The following is a 22,293-nucleotide window of genomic DNA, read 5'->3' on the forward strand; positions in this document are numbered from 1 at the left end:
ACAAAGTGTTACGACAACTCAGTGACGTGTGCTACGAGATCGCACCCCTAAACAATGCCTCTTTGACCCCCCTCACTCCAGACGGACGGACGTTTTACACGTTTCCAGACTCAAACCGTATCACCCTGCTTGTTCGTCGCCGCAGTACTGAGCGCCGTGGCGGCCCTTCCGCCGCAGGGAAGTGATGTTACGGTGCATCATCGACAGAAGCAAGCGTGGCACTTTGCGAAGATGAAGAAGACGCCTGTGCGTTAGGCGCTTGCGCGAGAGGCAACTCAGCCATCTTGTTCGGCTGCCGATGCTCGGGGGACGTTATCCTATAAGTCTAGACCTCGCCCCGTCACAATATCAACATATATCACGAACAAAAACTCGCGGTGCTTTGACTTAAGTACTGAATAAGCAGGATTACTTCTGCGTCTTTTCGCTGATCATGAGTCATTCCAGACACGTGGACAGCTCCAAGAAATGCAGAATCTCGTTCATGCTCAGGAGATGAGGTCTCGACTGGTGCTCGTGACTAGCAATTTGCGCCATTGTTCTTGTGGCCGGACTTGTATACCATAGTGATGTCATATTCTTGTAGACGCAGGCTATATCTAGAAATTCTTCCAGAAAGATCATTCAGCTTTGCAAGCCGGCACAATGAATAATAGTCACTGATTGCTCAGACTGGTCGACCGTATAAGTATGACCAGAACTTACTTGTGGCCCATATAACTTCGAGACATTACTTTTCTGCAGCTGAATAATTATATGCGGCTTTTGACAGAGTGCGGCTTCCATAGGTGATAACTTTTTCTTCTCCACTTTACCCCTGAATAAAAATGCCAGCGAGACCAACGTTGCTGGCGTTCATATGAATGTCTGTTTTGGCATCTTCATCAAATTGATCTAGCAAGGGAGGCGACTGCAAACGCTGTTGTAACTCAGAGAAGACATCTTCTTGCTCTTTCTACCAGGTGAACGGTACATAGGCCGTGTAAGTCTTTATGCACTCTTGAAGAGGTTTTCAACGGGAAACATCTCATGGCGCTTTGTCTCTTGACCTTGGAAAATTTTCCTCCACGGTGATCTATTTCGGGTCGCAGCGGACACCATGAGAACTATCAATGGGCTCAAGGAACCAAAGCTCACGGAATACAAAGTAGCACTTTGCGGGTGTTATCGTAAGTGTGGCGGCGCGAGTAGCGTCCTGTACAGTTTTCAGTCTCTCTACGTGCTGCTCGATGTAGTGTAAAAAATACTACGTCATCGAAATTGACGAGGCATTACTGCCATTTGAGGCTAGACAGCACAGTATCAGACGTCATCCTCTGAAAGGTAGCGGGAGTAGAACACAAAGGAAATGGAAGTATATTGAACTCATTGAGTCCGTCGGGTGTCATGAATGCCGTCTTCTCGCGATCTCGTTCGTCCACTCCTATTTGCCATTATGTGCTTTTTGAGTCCAACGATGAATAAAAGAGAGTATTGCGCAATTCATCTGAAGTATTGTTGACTCGTGGGAGTGGGTAAACGCCTCACTTCCTTTCGAGGTTTAGTTTCCTGTAGTTAACACAAAACCGCATGATGTTGTCCTTTTTCTTGACAAGGACAACCGGTGATACCCATGGGCTTTTGGATGGCTGTATGACATCGCCGTTATCTCCTGTACTTGACTCTTTAGCGCCTGTCTTTCTTTTGGAGCTACTCGGTATTGATGTTGTGTAGCGAAGCCTCCGAACTCTGAAATTGGTCGAACTCTTGAGTACCTCCTAGTGGGGCAACCCAACAAGGACGCCGCTCGCGCTGAGAGCCCATGCTTGGCCATTACTGTCGCCTTTGTATATTCTCGCTCGTTGCCAGCTAATAAACGCCTTAACAATTGACATAGTGGTTTAACGTGCCCTTTGACTACAATGCGGTGCTTTGCTACCGTAGGACGTCCTACTTTCGACGAAGTGGAAAAAATCACAGCTTATCCAAGGAATAAATATTGATCAGTGGCGCAAATCGTCCGTGCTTCCGTTCATCGGTTCGTTCCTAATAATAAGTTATTTATGTCGAACACACAGTGAGTCTTGGATGGAAATGCAAAAGGATGAACATTGTCTCCCTGAATAGGGCTTTGCCACCCATACATTGCTCACACAGTGCATAAGCATGCGGTGGCATAGAACAATGCAGGATACTAAAGTTCGAGCAATACAGTAACAAACCCTATTGCAACCATAACTATGTTACATGCTCCCATACGTCTTTTCGTTCGTTCGTTGTTCATTCCTGCGTCAGTCCACGCGTCCGTCTATCCATTCATCTATCCATGCGTCCATCCGTGTGTTCATCAGCCCACGCGTAGGTCCGCGCGTTCATACATCTGTCCTTCCAATTATCCGTCCGTCCGTCCGTCCGTCTGTCTGTTTGCTTGTCCGCCCGTCTGTCCGTCCGTCCGTTCGTCCGCCCATCTTGTTTAAAAATGTTTCATGCTCCAAATGTTTAAAGTACTGCGTACTTTAAACATTTGGAGCATGAAACTTTTCCGAACTTGATATGCACCCACTACGTGGCTTTAAGAGAATAGGCGTGTGTGCCTTTTGTAGTGGGCAACCAGCTTAAACCACGAAGCCAATAAGATAGTCACATGTTCTGATGCCCGCAGTCAATGGGTGCTTGCACCACTCTATATGACTGCAGTATCTCATGTTGGATTTTCAAGCATGTATACAAGATGCGTAGGTTTGTAAATCACAAATGTAACTTTCACTGCATTCCTCTGCAGTCATTTTTACTGTATCACAAGCATACGCGCGTCCGCGTGGCAGAACATCTGCTTTCCACACAAACGACCCTGGTTTGGTCGCCACCTTGATGCAGGGTTTTTTTATCATTTATTTATTTGCATCTTTCAAGATTTTTTTGTCACGCGTAAGATAATAATTTTCTCTGACAATCAACGATGCCAGCACCAACGCCAGAATTGCTGCAAAACGAGCTCTCTAACACTACAGCAATAGGAATTCTGTGACTGTTCTTCGGGCACTACTTGATAGTTCAACCTCTCGGCCCACTCGACTACGAGGTTTTGTTGCCCACGAAATCACGAACTCTCAACTGCACCGTGCACTGCCTGAAGTCGTCCATGTCATTCGCCTCAAGCCATTTCATGCGCGAACCTGAGGAGTGTATTTTCTTGTCGTTGCTGTGTTTATTTCTTGTACCTAATGATTATTCTCTTACATACTGTATACTTATTGTTTGTTAAAGCATCAAGACGATGCCTTTTTCGAATGGCTATGTCACATTCCTTCCTCAAATTTTGTTATTGCTCCGTTATACTGTAAGTAATGCTCAGCGCAAAACGTGCCTGCAGTATTCGAGAAGCTTCGGAACTGCAGTTTTCATTTTGTTAAAAATACACGTGCAATGCGAACAGTGCAGATTATTTCGGAACTTACGCAGCCGCTAGCGATAACACTTGAATATTCAATGGCACATGTGTATATGGCGATGCACTTCACCGGATGTCTGCTGATTGACGGCCAGCCCCGTGTTCGCCGCTATCCGTGCCATTGACACGGTATTACTTTAATCGGACTTGCCGTTACTTGCCACTTAAGTTCAGCCTAATAAATACTTTGAATTTGAACATACGGGCTACTGTCTTCGTTGACACCGCGACCTACGTGACAATATACTTTTGTGTTGTAAATCCTACGTCAGACAGACGGGATGATGCCATATAACCTAAGGCTGAAAGAGCATCTCTACCTCTGTCAGCAGCTAGCAGAGGCGAGTAACTTAGCGACACAACACAATAAATGTTCTTGTGAAGCATTTTTCAAGCAAACTGCCTTACCAGTGTGCTCTGAGAAAAAAAGGGTTCCGATCACTGCCGTAACAGTAGTTGTACAGCAAGGCAGTAGGTGGCACCTAGAAGGTGTAGCCTTCGACACATTTCGACGTCACTTCACTGGTATTACGCACAAGAATGGTGCAAAAGTGAGATAGGCCTCTTCCCAGTGCGTCTGATTACGCCAACCGGCCACGCATGCTTGACTGTCCGCAACCATCTGACTCCACGCATCTGACTCCAGCTATGACGCATTGCTCACAGCCATCCAGATCGTCGGTGTCCATCTCATCTTCGCTAATCTACCCTTCGTCCAGATGACGTCTGTGGGGTGAAGCGAATGTTGTTGAACTGTTTAGTAAAACTTCAATTTCTCTATGCAGAAAAAAATCCATAACGTTCCAGCAACAAGGGGAACATACACATCGGCACTATATCTACTATACTCGGCGACAGCTTTTCTTGACAGCACTGTGGAAGCTATAGAGCCAAACCGCCTGCATGCGCGCGCGCCAAGAAATAGTACCTAATTTATTTTCTAATTCTAATAGCTACTTGGCCACAATAAATAAAACTTTCTTCATTATAAGGATAGAACAAGTATGAGACGCTGAAAACGCCGCGGTGGTCTAGTGGCTAAGGTACTCGGCTGCTGACCCGCAGGTCGCGGGTTCGATTACCGGCTGCGGTGGCTGCATTTCCCATGGAGGCGGAAATGTTGTAGGCCAGTGTACTCAGATTTGGGTGCACGTTAAAGGTGGTCAAAATTTCCGGAGCCCTCCACTACGGCGTCTCTCGTAATCAAATGGTGATTTGGGGACGTTAAACCCCACAAATTAATCAGTATGGGACGCTGTTCATGGGAAAGAACTTATCGTGCGCCCTGATTTTTTTTCTTTTTTATTTCTTGGACGGCACCACGTTTTCCGATCCCCGGCTGCGTCTGCTGCTTGCTCTTGCAGCGGCGAGCACAGCATCGGCCGTGGAAAAGCTGCTCATCGTTGGGACACGCCGTCTTTTATACATCACGCATCGAACTTTCCAGCTTTATCACTGGTGGCCGCGCAAGCTCTGAAATAAGGTTCACTGTTCGCGTCCTGCGTGCAATCCTAACAACGATCTACAACAATTGTGAGGATTCTCGAACACTGAGGCGCAGTCTGCGCCGATCATTGCTGACAGCCTTTCAGGGCGTAAACCGAATACAGCAAAACTGAAACAAGACAGGCCGGTGGCCGGATCGTGCCGCAACCGGCCTTCCATTTCGCCTGTACCAGGGCTCAATACCGTAAACTTTAACATTCGATCACGTGTGGCGCCTACCCGTATATACTGGGCTGAACACGGAACCTAAACTTCACTGTTATAAAGGCTGAATAATGCTGGGAAAACGTTCTGAACAACGGAAAATTTTATATGTACCAGTATATAAACAGCACAGTAACTAGCTGCATGTATGCACTCTCATCAAAGTTTAACTCCGACATTCCCATTTCGCATGCATACATTTTGCTAAACACACTAGCGCAGCGAGCAAGCGAAAACCGAAACTGGAACCGAAATCGGCTGCAAGCTGCCGCATGACTTGCGTAGTAACACAAATGTGCGGAGGCCCCGCCTCCGTGGCCTTCGCTCCAATGTCAAGAAAAGCTTTCGCCGAGTATAGCTTTGGAATCTGCGCCCATGAAACAGAGCATCTGAGAACAACGCTGCTCTAATCTGCCCATGGATCGAAACCTTAGTACGCTAAAGTATAGCTGTGCTGTAAGACTCTATGAGAAACTTTACAGACAATTAGCATTGTGGCAGTAGGCGAAGAACCTTTATCATTTTAATGGAGTTTGTGCTTGATTTTTGAAAGAGAACACGCTAAGTTTCACCCGATATTGCTTCTACCATAGTGACTCGTTCTAAATGGGAAGCACTTTTACTTCTCTTTTTTCTTTGTTGCACCTATTCGCACTAGGTGCCGTAATTAACGCCTGACACCTTCAATCTCTTTTTTGTGAGCATATACACCTGCTTATTTGACCCACCTAATTTCTAGGGGTCATCTTTTTACAGACAATAAATTAAACCAGTGGGTAAAGTTCCCGTTTGACGCCATGCGTCCTTTATTTGGTCCGTTAGACATTGTTTTTCTATTTTCTTCACACTACTTTTAAAATCAATTAACGCCAAATATTCCACGCTATCGCTCTACTACAGGCAAGTTCTTTCTACCTAAAGCTACGGAAGCCATTCGTCCATGTGGTGAATGAAGCGGGCTAGTCACTGTGACATAAAACTGGCAGCAAACTGCCGAAATAATTTTGTTTTGAGCTGCAAAATCTAGGTGACTTAAGCTTCCTAATTGCTTGTGTTATCTTCCGGATGTTGTTACTTCGACAGTTTTTTATATACCTTGTACCAACGTTTTTTTTTATTCCAGAGCTACCCTTGAGTCTGTTCCACGAGCCATTCTTCTACAATGACGACACCCTGTAAGTGAAAACGATTGCTTCTTGCTGCTCACGCATTTCGTTGGCCTTAGGGCATTGTGCAGAAAATTACCATGAATATATAGTTCACCAGTGCTACCACACAGCAGATGCACACAACAGGATAGGGGTAGTTTATACTCCCCGCTCAATACTGTCCTTTTCTTAAAGTCTAACGTTTGCTTTCAAGCTAGGGTCTGTTGACGTTGTCATTGAAGTAAGGAGAAATCTCGGAGACTATTTACATGATTGACCGTAGAAACGTGTTTTCTCTATTCTGCTACATTAAAAGAGTGTAAACTGCTTGCTCGGAGGCTCTGTGTTTTATTCCATTGAAGTAGCTTTAAAGGCGAAAAAAGAAAACGTAAATTTACCTTCGTGATTGGTCTGTTTTAACATTTTTCTTGCGCCTCAAATCACAGCGACACAGAGCGCAGAAATGGTAGAATGTTTGTACCACGTTAGCGTTGCCTGAGTGTTAAAATTGCATGAGAGATCAAACTGTACAGCAGCTCATGCAGCTGTGCGGACAGCCTGGGCGTAGCGAGAAACTCTTATCAGAATGGCTCCTCCATGCGTTCGTTCATCATTTGAAGAGCTGTAATTTTACATTATTTATGAAAGACAATGACTTTCCTTCATTCATGTGTGTCTATGTCTTTGCACGCGACACACAGATGCAAATTGTAAGAATTGTGAGGGTACGGGTGCCCTCAACGACGAATCTATCCCCTTCTATACTCAAATCCGCTTGTGTGCAGTCCAACATGCCCGCCGCAGAAGAGTTCAAAGCGTTTACAAGAATAATTACTTTGTTCACATAGGTAAATTTATTGCGATGACGTGCATATGTGCTATATTCCTGATCGTTTGAAGTAAGAGTGCGATACGTAGACGCGGACAGGATAGACAGCGACAAGCGCTTACTGCATACTAAAAGTTTATTCGGAAAGCTGTGAAGTACATACTCACAGAGAAAACATTTCGTAAGCACATACGACAAGACCAAATCGCAAACTAAAATAACAAAACCGATAAAAGGTCTACGTATGTCAGCCCCAACTTACCAACGCGCACTTTGCCTTACAACCACTATTCAACTACTATGGCAACTGCGACTGTCCAAAAACGCTAGCTCCTTATCGCACAGAGTTATTGATGGTTTTCTCACGCAAGTCAAGTATTCATGTGCTATGTTTGCAGCTTCAGTTATGATTATTGTGCGGTCATCTTTATGTTGATTACCTACTACTGTGTTGAACTTCACAGCCACATCTAGTGGCAATTTTTGAAAGAAATATGTGCGCTCTGTCCTATCTCTTTGCTCTTTCTTCCTTCTGAAACGTTACCTGCGCACTAAGAATGTATATTTATTTCCAAAATGCAATACTAACCAGCCCAAGTAGCCGCCCTTATCTAGTGAGAAGTTGGGCCAGAAATCCGTCGTTACCACTGAGAAGGTTGCACGCATGCTCACGCAAGCTGTCGTTAAGGCATCTCCAAGTTTTCCAATATAACAGGCACGACATGAAAGTGCGCTGCTGTAAACAACGTTGCTAATGCATTTAGAAATCAGGTTTTGTGCTTTGTTTTGCACAGCTGTTTTTTTAGTCTAGTGGCACATGTCTGCCTAGGGAGCTAAGAAAGCTTGCGTGGCGCAAAGAAAACTACACACACTCCCATGCGTCGCCCCACCTTTTTCAGGCGGTGGGTAACCTGATGCATGTAAGGGACAACAGCTATTTTTTCTTCTTCTATTTCGTGGTTGCTGTTGTCTCGTCCTGCTGCATAATTTATTTCGCCATATTTAGCCCCCCATTTTCTACGTATATTTTTGGCCACCGAAGCCAAGACTGGCTCAAGATATACAGATGACTTATGCCTAGTGACCTTATTGTGGAAGCTGGCTTCTATTCAATGGACACAAGAACGGTAAACTGCATCAGTTCAACATGTACTCATAACACCTCTTTTGACAACTGAGCTATGCGCGGATGTGTACGGCAACATAGGTTTCTCCGTGCGTGGCTCATACGCCCCGCAGGTATTTTCGGCACTAAACGTAAGCCTAAGCACCATCTTTTCGCCCCGCAGTGACCCTTCCAACTTTCATCTGCCAGGAAAAAATGCCAGACATTAATGCCATATTGTTACATGAGTGAGGCCAGGTGTGATAAAGTCAATATCATTCGGGATTGATTCTATCTTCAGGCCATTCACAATTTCACTTTTGTTTGACCTACTTTTTTTAACTAGTTTAGAATTTGGTTATTGTTAGTTTCGTACCGATGCAATAAATGTGTGAAGGGCTTTGTAAATACATCAATGCATCTTGGCCATGAGTGCTTTCAGGCAGTGGTAAAACGTATTATTCGAATTTATTTCCGAGGGCGTTGTCATTAAAGTTCTCCTATTTTACTGTCAAGAGACATGAATGTCGAGTAACAATTTAAGTCACAGTGAAAGCGCATTATATGACAACATCTAAAACGACAATGTTATCAACAACAGTGCGCTACCTACCGATAAATTGAGGTAAATGCACTAGAACACAAGCGCCGCAGTAGGAAATTTTAAAAATGATCCCGATGACATCAGATGGGCCGCTTACAATAAATCACTAATAATCGATCTAGCTGCATTAAATAAAGAACATTCCGTGCATCAAGAGACGCAGTAAAATGCTGCTTGTTTGTTTCTGTTTGATTAATTAAAAAAAGAACTGCCGGGACGTTACTATAGGGAATGGCGCGAGTGGTTCGAAAATTCAATTTTTCGCGCGGTTACACAGGACAGGCGGTACTTTATAGCGGGGCGCAGTTGAAACAAAACCATCTCGAATCTCGAAGCAAATAGCGGGAAATTAATCAATGGTCCTTGTTGCTGCTGTGTCTCCCGCTTCTCTCGGTCAGCTGCTACTAGCGCAGCAAAACCGGGCAACACTGTGCACGGCAACATCGACGTGAACCGGTTTGGTCGGTCTGCTTTTAGAGGTGTGCAATTTGAAGTGCGCTAACCAAATGCGGACCACTAAAACGTGATTTATTTCAAAATAGGCCCTTCCTTTGGACAGAAGTAACCCTACGAGGTTTCTGGACCGCCATTTCAACCATAAACGTTGACTTAATAGTTGTCCTTATTGTCTCTTTGAAGGAGCAGTGACACTAAATGTCAAATTCGAAACATGGCGTTGGTTCATTCGAAAGCTTGGTATGCTTGAGTTCTTTTTAGCAAAGTATAAATGGCGTTCGTTGTGTACTCTGTTTCGAGTACGAGAACCACCCAAAGGTTCAATGGCGCGTTCTCGGTCATGTGACATCAATGGTACTTTCAGGTGTTCTGCCAGCTTAGGGCACGCCTCAGGTACTGAGTCAAGCTGAGCGAACAGTCATGACGTCCTATTTTAATGTTGTTATCGCAGTGCCTACTTGTGGTACCGTCTAGCGGAGTTTCCTGGCAACGGCTTCAGTTGGTTGGTGCAGTGCGTTCACTTGATTCATGTTATTAGCGCGTTCGTGTGAATCCTTCGTTCTCGATGTGTCGCTTTGAATATTTTTTGTGGAGTCGTGAGTGCGAATATCATAATTTGAAGCTATGGTCATCGCAAACAAGTCACATGCAAGCATCGTTCATGTCTTACCAGCAAGCGTGGTTCTAGTGTGCATCTTTAGTTGCCTCGTCACTGCTTTGTATATTGTCAATTTCAGAATTACTGCTGAGAAGGGGAGGGGGTGAAGACGTGCCTATACTCGTGCGCGCCGAGAAGACAAAATGTCAACTGAAACTTGGGCCACCATTGCGTGTGGCCGCGTGGTCAGACGGGGCGAGAACACAAGAGGTAACCGCACAACATCGCTGGTAGCACTAAAAATTGGCTTGCTTTGCAGCCATTCTGAATTGGCTCAATACTGGTCATAATACTAATCGATATTTAATATGTGAATTTGTCCCTCTGTTTCACTGTTAGAACTGAATCGTTACTATAGGATCGATAACTACCCAGGGCAAAAGCAGTTACGAATAAATGGTAGAACTCAGCTGTCTTTGTCATTTTCATTAGCTAAAAGAAAATTCATGGTTTAGGAGTTTGTTTTACCTTTTGTATGGTTATAAGAAAGATGTTTCTGGGCACAAGGTATCAATAAAGTGGTCATAGGCGTTTCAAGTGTAGGACAAAACAACATGCCATTCCAGATTACCATCCTATTTCTTCACGAAAGCAAGATAAACATCGTGGATTCCAATCTTGAAAGTGAATGTCTCCTTCCACTACATGTTTTCGCTTAAATTTTACGCTAGTAGTTAGACAGATTGGCAAATGATCACTAATCGTACTGGTATTCGCATGGTATCGAATATCAACAATGATTGTTATAAATAGATATAGTGAAATGCCTGTAGTGGCAGTAACATCATTTGGGATAGCTATACTAACTGAGAGACAATACGATAAATGCAGGTTAGAAAATACGGTTTGTTTCTTATAAGCTGTGCGAATGACGATCTTCAGATTCCCTTCAATGTACTGAGTATACTAAGTGTGAATGCAATTCTTAGTCAAGCTATGTGAGGCGTCTGTCGGGATCCATCCACCACCCTCTCCAAAAGCAACAGCTGTGGGCGCACATGTTACTAGCTACTAGAAGCCCCCCCCCCCCCCCCCCAACCCCCTTCTTGGCTTGTACGTGACTTGCCACTGCCTAAATGCAGTGCGTTTGAAACGCATATGTAGCATTTGTGCTGGCAGCGTTTGTGTTTATAAGACGCTGACATTATGGCCGTCAGGTACAAAGACAGGTGCAGTGCTTCACCCTTGCTTCTTTCACCGTTCGCTCTCTCTCCCCCCTGCGCCCCACTTTCTTTTCTGCTCGCGCCTTTTTCTCGACTGTTTGCTGGCTGGGCGCCTCTCAAGAACATCCGGAAATATGCGCATGAGACACCGCTCGAAAACTCCAACGCCCAGCCGAGAACGCCGTTTGTTTTGTTTACTTAACAGTATTTTTTAACTGTACACGCTAGCTACTAAAGCTCGAAACGCATACTACATTCCTCACAACAGAAAAACATGAAGTGGGGGAACGGTGCCATTAGCTGCATGGTGTAAGAAAAAAAAAACTTTTTCTAACGCTGGGTTCTCACGTGCGAAACGCCGTTATGAACGGTACACAATGCGTTCGCATTTCCTCACGATTCCCTTGAAGGAGGGGGGGGGGGGGGGCATTTATTTTTTAAATGTTGTGCGTGTTCGTCCAAGTAGCGGATAAAAAGAAACTATTCAGGCTGCCATCAGGTGATCTGTGGACAACAGTAATGACATTGCTCAACACGGTATTTGTGGTGCGAAGCTTCGAACATCAAGAAGGCAAAGGGGAAAAGAGACATGCGCTCAAGGTGTATTTCGTTTACCGTTTTTATGTTCCAAGCTTTGCACCACGAGCAGCATTTCTAGCGATCTTGCTCACCAATTCACCCCGAAAGAGGTTCTTTAAAAACAGTAATGAGTGTTCCTTTTGAATGCGAAGCATTTCTTAGCGAACTTCGGCGACTTTGAGCGTACCTATCTATCTATCTATCTTCCTATCTATCTATCTATCTATCTATCTATCTATCTATCTATCTATCTATCTATCTATCTATCTATCTATCTATCTATCTATCTATCTATCTACCTATCTATCTATCTATTTATCTATCTATCTATTAATCTATCTATCTATCTATCTATCTATCTATTTATCTATCTATCTATCTATCTATTTATCTATCTATCTATCTATCTATCTATCTATCTATCTATCTGTCTGTCTGTCTGTCTGTCTATCTATCTATCGATCTATCTATCTATCTATCTATCTATCTGTCTATCTATCTATCTATCTATCTATCTATCTATCTATCTATCTATCTATCTATCTATCTATCTATCTATCTATCTATCTAGCCGCCTATGACTTTAGCTCTCCTGACAGTTTGGATAATGGTATCGATGGCAAACGTCGTATGGCATAACATGACTGTATGTCGAGCATATTTGACAAGTCATAACATGAAAATTATGATATGTATGTCATGAATGTCATGATTTAAATTTCATGGTCTTGCTGCTCTTGCGGTGGTTTCGTTGACATGATATGTTGCAAAACTGGTATGGTATGACATAATTGCATGGTGAACACAAGCGACAGACCCAAACGTGGAAATCAAGACATGCATGTCATGTAAGTCATGAGTCAAGACTACACGCCACGCTCATGATGCACTCGCAGCTGTCTCGCTAGCTTCACATATACCAAATTCGGCGTTACGTGATGCAAATGGATGACGAAGGTATGTGACTCGTGTAAACATGATAATCCTGAGATGCGTGTCATGTGACATTATGACTACAAGCCACCCTCATGATGCCCTCGCAGCCGTTTCGCTAGTCTCACATAACCAAATTTGGTATTACGGGACGTGAATGGACGATAAAGGGATTTCACTGGTGCAAGCATGATAATCATGTGATGAGTGTCATGTAACAACATGACTAGATGCTACGCTCATGATGCGCTCAGGGCCATCTCGCTAGCTTCACGTGTACCAAAATCAGTATTACGTGACGTGAACGGACGACATACGTAAATGACATGTCCAAACATGATAATCACGACATTCGTGTCATGTAACAACATGAATACATGTCGCACTCATGATGTACTCGGAGCCGTATCGCTAGATTCATATATGCCAAATCTGGTATTACGTCACGCGAATGAATGATGAAGGTATGTGATTGGTGCAAACATAATAATTATGAGATGCGTGTCATGTGAGAGCATGGCTACATGCCACACTCAAGGAGCCAATACACTTAGATGTGACCCAGTGCGCGTGTGCTCCAGCGTTCGTTTCGTCGCGTCATGCCAGTGGTGCCACGCCAGGCGCTGATCTGCCTGACATATACTCGCAAGCACGCACCGCACTGCGTTCCTTTGACGCGTGCGCCTTTGAGCACGCCCGGCGTCCTTTCATCACGAAGCTAGGCAGAGCGATGCATTCTGGGTAACGTGGTTTGTGTGAAATGCAGCATGTCGCATTTTGCACTGGTTGCCGCCAGGCTGTGCTGACAGACGCTGGTCACGTCTGGCATCAGACTATAGAGTGTTCACGTTTTGCTAACGTATAGCAACGCTGCGCCCAGCGTGCGCTTGTCAACGTTACGTCACAATATATTGGGCCCTTCATGATCGTCTCCCCGCCGTTTTGCTATAGCTATAGCTTCACATATGCCAAGTTTGGTATTACGGGACGTGAATGGATAAAGAAAGTATGTGTCTGGTGCAAACATGATAATTATGAGATGCGTGTCATGTAACGACATGACCACATGTCACACTCATGATGCGCTCGCGGTCGTTTCTCTAGCCTTACTTATACCAAATTGGTATTGCATGACGTCAATAGACGGTGCAGTTAAGTAAAACGTCCGAACACGATAATCATGATATGCGTGTCATGTAAAAGACGACATATGCTACGCTCATAGCATGCTCGCGGCCATTTTGCTAGCTCAGCATATAACAAATTTGGTATTAGGTGGCGTGAATAGATGATGAAGGCAAATTACACGTCCAAACGTAATGATTATGACAGGAAAGTTATGTACGGCATAATATACCTCCGCCTCGTAATGTTGTTTTGATTTTAAACTGAGATTTCAAATACATGACTTGAATATTTTAGCATCTTCGAGACCAGTCATCAACATAGTTGGTACTAACTTTAGCATAAACAACCTTCCCTTCCTTCTCAATTCATATGAACCACAGTATACTCATCTATATTGTCACGGGGTCGTGACGTGGCTGAAGGCAGGAGACTTCGTGTTGGGATTCAACTGTTTATTTTGGCGAACCTGTGCCCGGTGAACGGAAAGTCCAATTACAGCAGCAGTCTTGCACAGATAGCAGTCTCGGACTGATAGCGGCGAACGGAGCGTCGGCCGTCGATCAACTACTGACAAGCGGCAAAGCGCGCCGGCATTCATACTCTTGCCGTCGGATGTTCTAGCGTTATCGCTGGCGGTGGCGTAGGTTCCAGGATAATCTGTACAGTTCGCAGAGTAGGCGTTATCTTATCAAAATGATCTACTACAGTCCGGAAGCTGCTCGAGAACAGCAGGCGCGGTTTGCGCTGAGAATTGTGGAGTGTTTTGGGACGATAACAAAACTTAAAAAATGGTACGTGGCATTGCCCCCCTCTGAAAAAAGCATCGTCCCCATGCTTTGACTAAAGATCAAGGTACAAAAATAGCCCCGCCGCAGTGGTCTAGTGGCTAAGGTACTCGGCTGCTGACCCGCAGGGCGCGGGTTCGAATCCCGGCTGCTGCGGCTGCATTTCCGATGGAGGCGGAAATGTTGTAGGCCCGTGTGCTCAGATTTGGGTGCACGTTAAAGAACCCCAGGTGGTCTAAATTTCTGGAGCCCTCCACTACGGCGTCTCTCATAATCATATAGTGGTTTTGGGACGTTAAACCCTACATATCAATCAATCAAGATACAAAAATAATGCAATAAAGTACAATGAATAAATTACGATACAGTATTAATACAAAAAACACTGTTTCAGTTCTTCAACGCGCATGAAACGGCTTGAGGCGCGCGACATGGACGACTTCAGGTCGCGATCGACATCGTTGAAAGTTCGTGATACCGTCAGGGACAACCTCGTAATCAAGTGGGCCGAGACGTCGAACCACCCTGTACGGTCCGAAGTACCGTCGCAGGAGCTTTCCACTCAGTCCACATCAGCGTATCGGCGTCCACACCCAAACACGTTCACCGGGCTGGTATTCCACGAAGCATCGTCGAAGATTGTAACGGTGGCTGTCGGTCGTCTGTTGATTCTTGATACGGAGACGCGCAAGTTGTCGGGCTTCTTCGGCGCATTGAAGGTACTCACTCACATCGTGGTTTTCTTCGTCGGTGACGTTGGGTAACATGGCATCGAGCGTCGTGGCCGGGCTCCTTCCGTAGACCAATTTGTATGGAGATTTCTGCGTCGTCTCCTGCACTGCCGTGTTGTATGCGAAGGTCACGTACAGAAGAATGGCGTCTCACGGCTTGTGTTCGACATCGATGTACATTGCCAGCATGTCGGCGATCGTCTGGTTAAGCCGCTCGGTGAGGCCGTTGGTCTGTGGGTGGTGCGCTGTCGTCCGTTGGTGGTTTGTCTGGCTGTATGCCAAGATCGCTTGAGTTAAGTCGGCCGTAAATGTCGTTCCTCTGTCGGTGATAAGGACCTCCGGGGCGCCATGACGTAGGACGATATTTTCGACGAAGAACTTAGCTACCTCAGATGCACTGCCTTTGGGAAGGGCTTTTCTCTTGGCTTAGCGGGTGAGGTAGTCGGTAGCTACCATGATCCACTTGTTTCCGAAAGCCGACGTCGGGAAGGGCCCCAGTAGGTCCATACCAATCTGCTGAAAATGTTGGCAAGGTGGTTTAATTGGCTGCAGAAGTCCCGCTGGCCTTGTCGGCGGTGTCTTGCGTCGCTGACAGTCCAGGCATGTCCTCACATAACAAGTGACGTCTGTGGTAAGACGTGGCCAGTAGTATCTTTCTTGTATCCTCGCGAGTGTGCGAGAAACACCGAGGTGCCCTGCCGTCGGATCGTCGTGCACGGCCTGTAGGAGTTCTGGTCGCAGAGCTGAAGGCCCCACAAGGAGGTACTTAGCTCGAAGCGGTGAAAAGTTTTTCTTTTGTAAAGTCCGTTTCGCAGGAAGAACGACGCAAGTGCGCGCTTAAATACCTTCGGGACTTCGGCGGTCCTGCCTTCGGGGTATTCTATTGGGGCCTTAAGTTTCAGGTCGGTCCACTGTCGTTCAGCGAAGTCGTCGGTAGTTATCGTTCCCAAGAAGTAGTCGTCATCCGGGTCATCGGGTGGTAGTTGGCCAACAGGCGCACGAGAGAGACAGTCGGCGTCGGAGTGTTTCTTGCCGGACTTGTGAATGACAGTATTGTCATATTCTTGAAGTCTCAGGCTCCATCCTGCGAGGCGACCTGAAGGGTCCTTCAAGGTTGCTAGCCAACACAAGGCGTTGTGGTCGCTCACAACTTTGAAGGGCCTGACGTAGAGGTAGGGGAGAAATTTCGACGTAGCCCAGATGATGGCGAAGCACTTCTTTTCTGTTGTGGAATAATTGGCTTCTGCTTTGGATAGCGATTAGCTAGCGTAACTATTAACCCTTTCTAATCCATCAGCCCTCTGCACAAGAACGGCGCCAAGACCTCCGCTGCTTGCGTCGGTGTGTATTTCTGTCTTGGCGAATTCTTCGAAATGGGCAAGTAACGGAGGCGTCTGGAGGCGATGTTTAAGCTCCTGGAAAGCGTGTTCCTGCAGCGTTTCCCACTTGAACTCTACGTCGGCCTTGGTAAGGTTAGTGAGTGGATTGGCGATGCGGGCGAAGTTTTTCACGAACCGCTTATAATAGGCCCACAGGCCCTGAAATTGGCGCGCCGCCTTCTTGTCAGTGGGTGACGGGAAGTCGACGATGGTGGCTGTTTTCCGTGGGTCAGGACGAACTCCAGACGTGCGAATAACGTGCCCCATAAACAAGACCTCCTCGTACGCAAATCTGCACTTTTCTGGCTTCAGTGTGAGTCCGGACGTCTTGATGGCTTGAAGTACAGGTTTAAGGCGCCAAAGATGCTCGTCGAAGCTCGAGGAAAACACGACGACGTCGTCCAAGCACACAAGGCAGGTCTGTCACTTCAATCCTGCCAGTAGTGTATACATAACGCGTTGAAAAGTTGCAGGCGCTGAGCAAAGACCGAAGGGCATCACCTTAAACTCGAGGAGGCCGTCCGGTGTTATAAACACCGTCTTCTCTCGGTCTCTTTCAACGACTTCAATTTGCCAATAGCCAGTCTTGAGGTCCATTGACGAAAAGATTTTGGCGTTATGGAGCCGATCAAGTGCGTCGTCTATTCGTGGGTGAGGATACACGTGCTTTCTTGTGATTTTGTTCAGGTGGCGATAATCGACGCACAAACGTGGGGTCCCATCGTTTTTCTTCACTAACACCATGGGGGATGCCCATCGACTCTTGAACGGGTGAATAATGTTATCCCGCAGCATTTCATCAATTGTCCCTTCATGGCCTGACGTTCTCGCATCTAAACCCGTTACGGACTCTGACGGAGTGGTCTGGCATTTTCTTCGGTTATGATGCGATGTTTCGTGATTGGGGTCTGCCGAATTTTAGATGACAAGGAAAAGCAATCTTCTTACTGCAGGAGCAGGGCCTTGAACTGTTCTTGCTTGTGGTTTGGAAGTCTGGGATTGACATCGAAAGCTATGGGAGGGGCTTGGTTCCTCTGAGCAGGTTCCGCAGAATCGGCGAGGGCGAAAGCACTGGTGGCTTCGACAATTTCTTCGATGTATGCGACCGTTTTTCCTTTGTTCACATGTTTGTACTCATTGCTGAAATTCGTGAGCATAACCGTTGCTTTGCCTCCCCACAGCTGTGCAATTCCTTTTGCAACGCAAATATTTCGGGTGACCAACAGATGCTCACTGCCTTCAACGACGCCTTCCAAGTCAGGTGATTTAGGAGCGCCGACTGAAATAATGACGCTTGAGCGAGGCGGAATGGTGACTTGTTCTTCCAGCACATTAAAGGCATGGTTTTCCGATGGCGTGTGCGGTGGTAGTGCTTTTTCTGTGGATAACGTTATCGACTTTGTTTTTAGGTTGATGACAGCACCATGGAAGCATACGAATTCCGTGCCAAGGATGACATCTCTCAAGCAACGTTGTAGGACTACGAAGTCTGTAGGATAAATACGGCCGTTAATGGTGACCCTCGCTGTGCATATTCCTGCAGGCGTTACGAGATGACATCCGGCTGTGCGGATTTCAGGGCCTTCCAAGCTGTCCTAACTTTCTTTAACTTCGTGGCGAACGACCCACTGATGACGGAGTAGTCAGCTCCAGTATCGACGAGAGCAGTCACACTGTGGCCGTCGATAAGAACGTCGAGGTAACTAGTTCGCCGTCTCGCATTACAGTTAGGGTGTTGCGTCGGGTCAAGGCTGCGTCGCCTTGTTCCGCTGCTTCCATGTTGCGTCGTCAGGTTACCTTCGGTAAGTCAGGTTTCACCATCAGGGCTTTGTCTGGTTGGCGTTGTGTTCGGAAAGCTCCGTCGCGGCGTCGTCGGGGGATCTTCGGTAGTTCGTCGCACAGCAACCGCACCTCCATCGGTTGCTGCCCTTAGTTTCCCGGATACGGGCTAAGAGACCGGCCCACGTTGGGCTGGAGTACTGCCGGTGGTGCAGTGACGTGCGGCAGCTGGGTGACGGCGAACGGTAAGGGCTTCGTGGGGTCCACTGAGTTCCCGTCAGGTAGTCGGCGATGTCACGTGGCCGTTATCCTGGCTGTAGACGCGGTGCATTGACGGCGAGGCCACGCAGTCCCATCTGTCGGTACTGGCAACGGTGGTACGTGTGTCCGGCCTCTCCGCAGTGGTAGCAGAGCGGGCGGTGGTAAGGTGTGCGCCGGACGTCAGTCTTCCTCGGCGCACTGCGCTGGGCCGGTGACGAATGGTAGGACATCGGTGGGGGTGCTGGCGGCGGTGGCGTCTGGTGAGGGAAGTGCGATGGGGCAGTGTTTTGGCGTGCACATGGAGGAGGGGCGTGGCGGCAAGCTGCAGCAGCATAGCCCATGGCTTGCAGCTGAGGCTCTTGAGGCTGAGAAACGCCCAGCGATTGCTGGATCTCCTGGTGCACGACGTCCGCGATGGATTCCACGTGAGGCTGTGCTGAAGGAAGTAATTTTTGCAGCTCCTCTTGCACGATCGCTCGGATTGTCTCACGCAAGTCAGTGGTTCCTAGCGCTTGAATGCCTGCGTAGCTTGTACGCGAAAAGCTACGGTTATATTGCCGCGTGCGCATCTGGCGCCTACGTATTCTCTATCGTAGATGCTTCTGAAATGAATTCGGCGACCGTCTTTGGTGGGTTTCTGATCAGCCCGACGTAGAGTTCCTGCTTTACTCCTCGCATGAGCAGATGAACCTTCTTCTCCTTGGACATGTCGGAGTCAGCGTGGTGGAAGAGTTTAATCATATCTTCCGTGAACAGCGCCACGTTTTCATTTGGCATCTGTATGCGGGTTTCGAGGAGAGCTGCGGCCTTCTTCTTGCGAACCACACTTGCGAAAGTGGTGAGGAACCTGGCGTGAAAGACGTACCAGGTTGTAAGGCTTCGCTCTTGATTCTCGAATCTGGTCCGAGCAGCATCTTCCCAGGCGAAATACACATGCCGGAGCTTGTCATCGTCTGTCCAGTCATTGAAGGCGGTGACGTGGTCGAACCTTTCGATCCAGCTTTCCGGGTCTTCCAGTGGCGAACCGCGGAAAGTTCGCGGCTCTTTGGGTTGCCGAAGCAGAAGTGGTGCAGGCTGCAAGGGGGCGGTCATGGTTGCAGTAGTTGATATCGGGATCCGGGTCTGCCTCGCTGCTTCAGGAAGGGGCCCGTACTCTGGTTGTAGTCCCCTGTGCCTGCGGCTTGTTTGCTGTTCAGGTTTAGCGTCCGTGTCTTCTTTGCTGGTTGGGCTGGGGTCACGGCTTGAAGGGGGCGCCCGGAACATCAAAGAAGCAGCACTTCTACCAGATGTCACGGGGTCGTCACGTGGCCGGAGACTGGAGACTTTGCGTTGGAATTCAACTGTTTATTTGGGCGAACCTGTGCCCGGTAAACGGAAAGTCCGATGACAGTAGCAGCCTTGGACTCATAACGGCGAACTGAGCGTCGGCCGTTGATCAACTACTGACAAGCGGCGAAGCGCGTCGGCATTTATACTCTTGCCGTGGAATGTTCTAGCGTTATCGCTGGCGGTGGCGTAGGTTCCAGAATAATCTGTACAGTTCGCAGAGTAGGCGTGATCTTATCGAAATGATCTCCTACAGTCCTGAAGCTTCTCGAAACCTGCAGGCGTGGTTTGCACTGAGAGTTGTGTAGTGTTTTGGGACGATAACAAAACTTGAGAAATGGAACGTGGCAATATTCACCACATCGGTATAATAGGAGTACAAAGTCTAATTTCGCATAATGACCGAACACTTGAAGCGAAACCCATCACGAAAACTGCAAAGCTAATCTTCTTTAAAACGCGCTGACTGTATATTGAAATCTAAAAAAAACCAGAGTCGATACACACTTGCCCACCTGAACGAACACTGAATTTTGAGAAACTAGTACACTACACAGTGAATCTGAAGCCGAATTTTCAATATGTTGCAAATGAACATTGCAACAACAAAAACAAACAAGAACAGCGGCATGATTATAGAGGTTAATAACGCTATACGTCCCAAACAAAATAAACGAAAATATAAATAACTATAGCTCTTTGGGCCTGGTGTCTCCATCAGCAACACAACAAGGCACAGAGGTACAAAGCGAAATGGAAGCATAATATTACAATGTTTATTACAATATTACAAACAAACTGTGTTGTTTATAGCAGAATCGAGACTGAACATGACCAAGTTAATCTAAACAACAATCTTCAAAGAATAAAGGATTGGTGCGAAGAATGGCAAATGAGTTTGAACACAGAAAAAACAGTCTTTATGACTATAACTAGAAAGAAAGCACCTTTAGATTACAACTACCAGATTGGCAATGCTTTCCTCAAGCGTGTACAAAACTATAAATATCTTGGGTTATGGTTCACGCCCGACCTCCGGTGGAACACTCATATTGATAATGTATGCTCCAGGGCTACCAAGGCATTGCATAGCCTTAGACGTAACCTTTATACCGCCCCATCTGATATAAAGTGTCTTGCTTACAAAACTCTTGTCAGACCTATTATCGAATATTCTAAAATTGTCTGGGACCCTTACACAAAGACAAACTGCAATAAAATAACAAAAATACAGCAACTTGGTGCGAGATTTATTTTTAATAAATATCGCCGACATCATTCTCCTACTGAACTCTGTAAAAAAGCTGGACTGGATAGTCCTGAACTTAGGACGAGGATTGAGCGTCTGAAATTCCTCTTCCAGTTAATTCATAATCATTTTAAACTAAACTATTCAGATTACTTCCAGGTCAACACACAAGAACACTCCAGACATCGCCATAATATGTATATACCACCCCTAGTCCCACGTAACGATTGCTTTAAGTTCAGTTACTTTCCACGTGCTATTGAAGATTGGAATATGCTGACAGAGTCTATAATTGGTTGTTCCTTGCTTACATCATTTGAACAGAATCTAAAACGTTTATTTTCCGAATAACAGTGACATATGTTTTTTTTTTTTTGGCGTGTGTGTGTACTTTTTGTTGGTTGCATGATTCTGCAGTAGTTGTCTTTCAAATCTTCAGCGCGGTGCAAAAGTGCCGCCTCAAATGCGTCATGTGCTGTTCTGCGCGTATGTATTGCATCGCATGTGTGTTCCATTTATGTATGTTATGTATAACTTCGAGTTGCTGGTCACAATAATACCGAGAAATTATCTCGAGACCTGTACGGTACTTCTTTTTGCAAATAATTGTTTGTACTTCCACCCTGTAACGGCCCACTTCTGGGCTAACAGTATAAATAAATGAAATGAAATGAAATATAACAAAAATGGAATAGGAGAAAGTAAATCAAAGCATAGTCATGCATATTATACTAAAGAAGGTGGGAAAGGGAGTCAAGGTCAACAGGGTTGGTTTGAGCGTGAGGAAGATAGAAGAGACAAGGAGGTGGTACATCATAAGATTGCCGTTGTTTGACAGGAACGAGACACAACACCTTTGCGCTGGGCTAGATCTTCTTATTTTGACCTCGTATATTTGAGACGAAAACTTTTGTCTCATGCCAGTCAGTCTTTCCGTCTTGCCAAGTCCTGGCATGGTGCCAGGTGGTGGCCGGGGCGAACCGACGAACGCCGTTCGCGTCGATCGGACTAAACTGTGCTCTTGCTGTGCTCTTGCTGTG

General features: G+C 46.3%; 1 protein-coding gene across 1 annotated transcript in view; it reads left to right on the top strand.

The window, feature by feature from the left end:
* Positions 1–22,293, top strand: part of LOC119168610 (neprilysin-1) — a 638,470-nt gene that overhangs the window by 455,848 nt on the left and 160,329 nt on the right. The window contains exon 17 of the mRNA XM_037420008.2: positions 6,264–6,315. Within this exon, the coding sequence (XP_037275905.2) occupies positions 6,264–6,315 (52 nt within the window). The remainder of the gene's footprint in view (positions 1–6,263; positions 6,316–22,293) is intronic.

Source organism: Rhipicephalus microplus, chromosome 3, assembly GCF_043290135.1.
Source record: "Rhipicephalus microplus isolate Deutch F79 chromosome 3, USDA_Rmic, whole genome shotgun sequence".
In the NCBI taxonomy this organism is placed as follows: Eukaryota; Metazoa; Arthropoda; class Arachnida; order Ixodida; family Ixodidae; genus Rhipicephalus; species Rhipicephalus microplus.